General features: G+C 46.7%; 1 protein-coding gene across 1 annotated transcript in view; it reads left to right on the forward strand.

Annotated features, from left to right (window-relative positions):
• The window catches only part of CDC42 (cell division cycle 42), a 43,204-nt gene extending 41,048 nt beyond the window's left edge, over positions 1-2,156 (forward strand). The window contains exon 6 of the mRNA XM_075906493.2: positions 712-2,156. Coding sequence (XP_075762608.1) covers positions 712-801 — 90 coding nt within the window. The 3' untranslated portion in view covers positions 802-2,156. The remainder of the gene's footprint in view (positions 1-711) is intronic.
• The last annotated feature ends 4,889 nt before the right edge of the window (positions 2,157-7,045 follow it).

Consider the following 7,045-nt stretch of genomic DNA (forward strand, 5'->3'; position numbering starts at 1 on the left):
AAAAATTTCCATTGTAGTTACTTACATTTTGGAATTAAAAATTGTAGTTGTTTGTATAAATGACTGATGAAGCTTTATTTCTGTTTGCACTCACTGGCTTCAATTTCACATTTATACAATGTGTAATACCCATTTTGTAACTCTTCCATTTGAATTCTGTAATGGATGCACAGCTTCTGAATTCTACCTGGCTGCTGCTAAACATTTGGTGTGGGGAACAGAAGCTTGATTGAAATATACCAGATTGTGGTCCATCTTTGCATGCTTACCTCCTGTATAACTCAGGTGTCATTGCACCATGTTCTGGAATCATTACCACTTTGTTCCAGATCAGCTGATTCATCTGAATGCAGTAATTTTTGCTTTGTCATTAGCATGTGAAATTTGTGAACAGCAAACTAATCATAAAACGTCCATTGATTGAGGTGGTTATTTCTGTATTTGTTTTGTTTATGAAATACTACTCTGCAGAAAATTGTTTTCAAAGGACTACTGTACTATTCTGAATATCAGATACTCTGCTAAAGAACTCCTTAATGCAGCACCACAATTTGAACAAAGCCAAGTTTAAACAGAATTACTTTCTGGAAATTGTAGATCTCAATATTCTATTCACCATTATTGGGATTTAATTCTGTTTTGGTTTTATTTTTGGTTTTATAATAACCCAGAAAATGAGACCCCCCCTTTTCTCTCTCTGCCCCTTTTCAGAAAGGCCTAAAGAATGTATTTGACGAAGCGATATTGGCTGCCCTGGAGCCTCCGGAGCCGAAGAAGAGTCGCAGGTGTGTGCTGCTATGAACGTCCCTCCACAGCCCCTCTGCAAAGCTGATGTTTGATGTCATACTAAAAGCAATGTTTAAATCAAACTAAAGATACAAATTTTAAAATTTGTTTTTGCAATAATGACAAATGCCCTGCACACCCATCTCCCCCACACTCTCCCTGTATGAGTTGAGAATGTTAGTGTTCATTCCCAGTGCCCTTCCTAATTCAGTTAAAGACTAGTTAATTTTGAGTAATTATGTATTATCAGAAAATACTGATCAGTACTAGTTTTTTATTTTGTTTACTGTTTCTAATTTTCGTTTAAAATCCAGGCATGCTTGTGACGACTTTCTCTATAACAGACTAATTCTAGGCTATGTTAATGAAGTCTTGTCCCAAGTTGGCAAGAATCAGATTCATTGACTTTCTGGGGCTATATTCAGTCAGCCTGGGTGTGAGCATATTTCAGTCCTCAGAACTGAGTCGGAAACTAATATGTCCCAAGCTGGTGCTCCTGCTTTAAAAATTGCCTTGTTACCTCTCCCCCTCACTTTTCCTCTGAGCAGGTCAGAACTTCCTACCCTGTCCCTTAAGTTATGAAACCTTTGAATTGTTTCATAGGGAAGTGAATTGTTCCTTTATCTATGAATGCACCATCAACTTGTATTTTAAAAAAAATGGTCAGTTATAGGGGGGGAATGGGCCGTTTTCTCTCAAACGTGACATAAGAAGTTTTCATCAAATGTGAAGAGAGAACTGTGCCTTTTTTTAAGCACACCCAATTTATAGTTTTTTGTTTTTGGTTTTTTGTTTTGGTTTTTAACAAAACCCTCCAAATAAACTTACTCTCAATCAGCGAATTGTTTGGCAGGCTTACAAAGTACCAATATGGTGTTGCTAGGACACTTCTAAAGAGCCTGGGATGTATTACGGTGATTTGGGGAAGTGGTGCTGGTGGATTCACATCTTACAGAATAGTTCAGCATCCTTTGGGGGGGGGGGGGGGGGGCGAGGGTGGAAAAGTAGACCTGCTTCAGTAGGAAAGAATTGTAAGGGAGGGGGGGCATGTCTAGTGTTTGGTATGGCACCGTAGGGACCACTTACGGGAAACCTCTTGATCTGCATCGTGCATGTAAGTGACCCTGTAAGATGGGTTCCAGTCTACTAAGGATCATGTATGAGATCTTTAGACTCCAGTGTTAATAGGGTTTTTACCAAAACTGTTTTGGCTTGCAGATCCAAATTTTTGTAATACATGGGGAATCCTCTCCACTTCCCAAATTCCTAATTCTTGTAGACTCATTAATGTTGAACCAATGCTTTTTCATGTCTGAGTTCTTTGTATATGCATTCTTTTCAGATGTATTAAACATAAAATATCTTCACAAGCCCGACTAAGGGTAATTTTTCCTCCCTCACTCTCAGTATGGTTCTTTAAAAGCTTGCAAATACAACCAACTTATCCCTTTTTAGCCCTGCTCTCCAGTTGGGAGTGGTTTTTCATTCCATTCTTTCCACCTAGTTGGAAATATTTATCCTGTCCTTGCTCTCCTCCTCCACAAAGGACCTCATTTCTATCAAGCTTGCTGTAATGTTCAAAAGTAACCCTTCCGCATCAGAAAATTGTCAAGGTCAGGCTTGGTAAAGAGAATGCACACTATTCTCTTAAGCTTAGGGCTGTTGAGATTTTTGCCCTTTAGTGTTTCACGTGTTCACTTCCAAAATCTTTTGTAAGAGATAACATCTTCAGATTACTGTTGCTGGAGAGAGATGCTGTTCTATTGCAGAAACTCCATGTTGCTTTCTGCCTGTTCATAGATCTCAGGAAACAAAATTGTGTCGATCCCCTATCCAAGCACACATTTTGGTTTTGTTAGCAGTTTGCCTCAGCAGTGGAGATCCATTAAGTCTTGCGATGTGGAAGCTTTATTTTGTATTAATGATTAAAACACTTGCCACAGAGCTTTGTTGAAAATTAATTTTGTTTTAAGAAATTGAAGAGAATTGTACAACAGTCTTAAGTAGCCAAGCTTAAAACGTGTGTGGCTTCCGCCATTGAGCTCTGCCATCTGTGCTGCCACTCAGCACTGTTCTTGAAGCATTCAGCTTCTCTGGTTGCGTTCGTGGTAAGTTTGTGTCTCAGGCTTTCAGAAGCCTGCATCCCCCAACCTTTGGTGGCTATTAAGGCCGATGTTTCAATGTCCTTGACAGACTTGTATCTCTCCTGCTGTTCCTCAGATCCCAGAGCTGGCTGGACTGCTGCAGAACATGCCAGTTTCCCTGTTGGATTTAGATAGCCATTTGCTTCAAGGCAGGTACTAAAGCAGCAGTGCCCAAACACTTTCTTGTGCTTCCTCCTTCCCCTTACCAGTAATGGAATCTGTCCACGCCACCAAGGTTTCCTCAGCAGAGGGGCTTGGGCTGAAGGCAGGTGGTGGGGAGAGAACTGGTGATGGGTGGGGCTGGGGATAGTTTGGCTGGGGCCAGAGTGTAACTGCGACTGCAGTCAGATCACAGCTGGGTGGCGCTCCCTTCCTGCTCCATGGAGGCTGGTGTGGGCCCTTGGCCTTGCTCTTCAAATGTTCCTCTGTGCCTGCAGAGGGGTGTGCCCCACGTGTTTGGGGACCATGCATTCGGATGGCTTACTGGAACAAAGCTTGGGACGGAGGCAACTCTTTTGTTTCCTTGTTCTTCCTGAAGTAGCTGCTTTACTCTCCACAGCTGTTCCTCAGAAGCGTCTCACTTTTCACTTGTGTACATTCTCCTGGAGGACCTGTGTGTGCAGCTAGTTGGCTGGTCTGTCTCATTCAAGGAACAGTAATGTACCTCCTGTTACAAGGAGATTCTTAGAAGGGTGTTCACCACAGGTTTATTACCTTATACCTTCCCCACTTCCGCTTCACCAGTAGTGCTCAATCCCCACCCACCCCTGAGTCCGGCCCCTGGACCCCTGCCTGGGTGGGTGCCCGCCGATCCCCACAGACTCTCTTGTCTCTCCGACACAACCTTTTAGTCCTTCTGAGTCAGAGTCCCCGTTTGTCCACAATCCTCAGCCCCAAGAGGCAGAGTAGGGGGGACCTAGGCCCGCCCTCCTCCTCAGTGTCCTGTCCCAGAGCCCTAAGGTGGGGTCACAACGGCTCCCCTGCCTGTTTGACAGGGAATCCTCCCGAAACACGTCAACCTGCATGACATAAAACACCCCGCCCTGGACCACTTCCTATTCCTTGCCCTCGGCTTGGTCAATTCATTATACATGGTGTAGTCTTACCCTCAGGGCATCTCGGTGCGGTTCTCATTGCAGAAGTGGCTCTGGAGTCTCATGCCTCTTCCCCAAGTCCACTCTTATTGGGGTGTTCACACCTGGGGCTGCAGGGCCCGTCTCTCCATCCTCCTGAGTGTCCCGCGGGTTTCTCACCCGCTGGAATCTGACGCAGGCACCCTGGCGCGGTGCAGATGTCACGCCGAGTCTTCTCCCCCTTCCCAGCATCCGGCAGGTTTAAATCCCCCGCCAGGATGTCCCACAGGCATCGTGTCACAGCGTGAGTGCCTTGCTCCATGCTGCCCGTCCTTCCCTGTGGCTTTGGGAGTCTTCCTCCGCAGCTGGATGCCTGGGAACAGGTGCCGCACTGCTTCCGCCCCAGCGTTGGTGCTCCTCCTCTCCCCCCCCCCCCCCCCCCACGCCAGGACAAAACCGGCGTGTGAGCGCCCCGTCACACCGCCTCCCTTTCAATGTGGGATATGTTAACCCAACCCAGGAACATAGCTGGGAAGAAGGCCTGCAGTTCAGACTTCAGTGAGTGCAGGGCCTCTTCCCTGGAGTAGCATCTCCTAATATGTTGCTCTAAACCAGCAGTTCCCAAGCTTTTCCAGATGGTGACCCAGTCTGACAATTCAGGAAGACTTGGTGACCCAAGGCAATTCAAAAACGGGGGGAGGAGGGAGGGCAGAGCCACCTGGGGAGACACTTGGCAACCCTTTTGAAATGTAATGGTGACCCATAAGTGGGTCCCAACCCATAGGTTGGGAAACCCTGCTCTAAGCATATCCCCTCTTTAGAAGGGGATGAGATCCTGGGTAACAGCAGCAGCTTAATATCTGGCTTTGATAACAGCTGCTCCCTCTTTCTCTTACTTTACTTGCACTGGTGCTGTGCGCTGTGTTTTTTAGGATGGATATCAGAGCACCAAGCCTTGTCACCTGGAATTGCTACAGGTAGCTTCTTGCATTTGGCATGACTCTGAAGGCTACTTGGACCATCTTCTCTTCCTCTGCAAGAGGAAGATGGGAAAAACTGTTTTGCTTAATCGTAATCGGTTCTCTTTTGGAATGCAGCTGTCCTAAAAATCTGCAATGTGCCCCCAGTGGCTAGCACTGACACTAATGCCATCGTTCTGGTAGACTAGCACCTTGCATGCTGAGGGCTGCAACTTAAGTGTGGTTACATACACATACAAATAGCTTCTTTCACACTGACTGACATGAATACAAAGGTTAAGGCAAGACTACACAATGCACAGGCCCCATTTAAATCAGTTCTGTTGATATTAATAAAATACAATATTTACTTGATTTCCACCCATATCACAGCACTTTTAATGAGCAATGACAGTCCAGGAATTTAACTACTAAAACACCTATCAACTCTGCCCCGCGGCCTGCAGCCAAATGGGCCGCGTGTTGGGTAGCCCTGATCTAAAGCAATGTTCATGCTCTTTCTGCTATTGATTTCTGATAATTTACTATTTTAAAGGGTTTTTTTTCCTACAGCTTTACAAAACTGTTGCAACTAAGGGCTTGTCTACATTGGCATCTTTTGTCACCAAAAACTGCCTTTTGGCAACAACAGTGAGAGCGTTTACACTGCAATGTGACTTTTGTTGGGGAAAAACCCTGAGTTTTGGTGACAAAACTTCCACCTCTGGGAGAGACTTTTGTCTCTTTCCCTCCCTTTGTTGTCTACAAGGAGCCAGAGTGGACTCTGCTGTTTTGTTGAGAGAGCTGGCTTCCACCAGTCTCCCACAATGGCTGTGCTCAGTGTTTAGTGATCTCTATTGCCCTGAAAGCATGCACCTCTCTCCTGTCAAAGCTCCTGGGTGAAAGACCTGCTCCTGTGGTGGACAGACCGCCAGTCTTTGGAATGCTTCTGCCTTGCTAGGATCACAGTGGCCGGCATGCTGCTGCTGCAGCAGCGGGGTGAGGGCTGCAGCGACAGTTGATGCTTGGACATTCCTCAGCACGGAGAGCTCCCAGAGCTATGAGAGGCTCCCAAGAAGCGCAGGGATCGGCGCAGTCTTCCCACTGCACTCCCGAGGTCAGGCTGAGGTTAGCCTGGTTGTCCCCGTGCAGTCTAGGCAAGCATGGAACCCTTACTGCTTTTAACTCTTCATCCAGCAGTCAACCTGCTGTGCTTCTATGACTTCCCTCTCACGATGGCAATTGACTGGGTCACGCTGCTGACTCATAGGCCTGGAGCTCACCTGTGGGTGCTACGGGCGTTACTAAATCGCAGGAAGGAATCGACTCCAAGTATTTACCTTAACAAGTGGAAATGATTTGGCTGCTGGTACAAATAGCAGGAAACTGGCCCTGACACTGTCTCTGCTGGGTTACCGACTGCACTTAGAGAAAGTTGGTTGCTCACTTGAAGGTTCATCTGGCTGCCGTATCTGTGTCCTTTCTCTGGGTACAGGGCTGGGGCTTTGCCTTCAGGCTGCATCTGCTCTACAAGTTTTTGCACAGAAACCTGCGGCGCGTCCACACCTCAAAAGAGCTCTTGCGCAATTAAAGGGGCAGTTAAATGGCAGAACAGGGCTTTTTCCGCCGTAGGTAAGCCTTTTCTGAGGCATAACTGCTTTTAGCACTACAGCTCTTGTGCAAGAAGGCAAGTGTGATTGCACCAGAGGATGGGAAAAAAGCACAGGTGCTCTGATGGCCATTCTGTGAATGGCGATCAGAGCTTTCTTGCACAAGAGTGTCCATGAAGTGTGGAGAGACTCTTGCACAAAAGCACATTGCGATGTGCTTTGAGGTGTGGATATGCTCTTGCACAAGAAGTTTTTGTGCAAAAACTCTTGTGCGAAAGGCTTCTTGTGCAAGAAGCATGTAGTGTAGATGTAGCCTCAGGCAGAAAGCCTCCCTCTCTATTAGGGGATCTCTTTGGCACCCGGGGTGACTTTGTTGTACATGCGCAATCCAGAGGTGCCCGTCTCCTTCCTCGCAGTGGAGCAGAGCTTGGCTGTAGCTGTGACACTAGGCCGACCTGCTCCCTGCAGCCCTG

The sequence above is a fragment of the Pelodiscus sinensis genome, chromosome 24 (genome assembly GCF_052426305.1).
Source record: "Pelodiscus sinensis isolate ZL-2025 chromosome 24, ASM5242630v1, whole genome shotgun sequence".
NCBI lineage: Eukaryota > Metazoa > Chordata > Testudines > Trionychidae > Pelodiscus > Pelodiscus sinensis.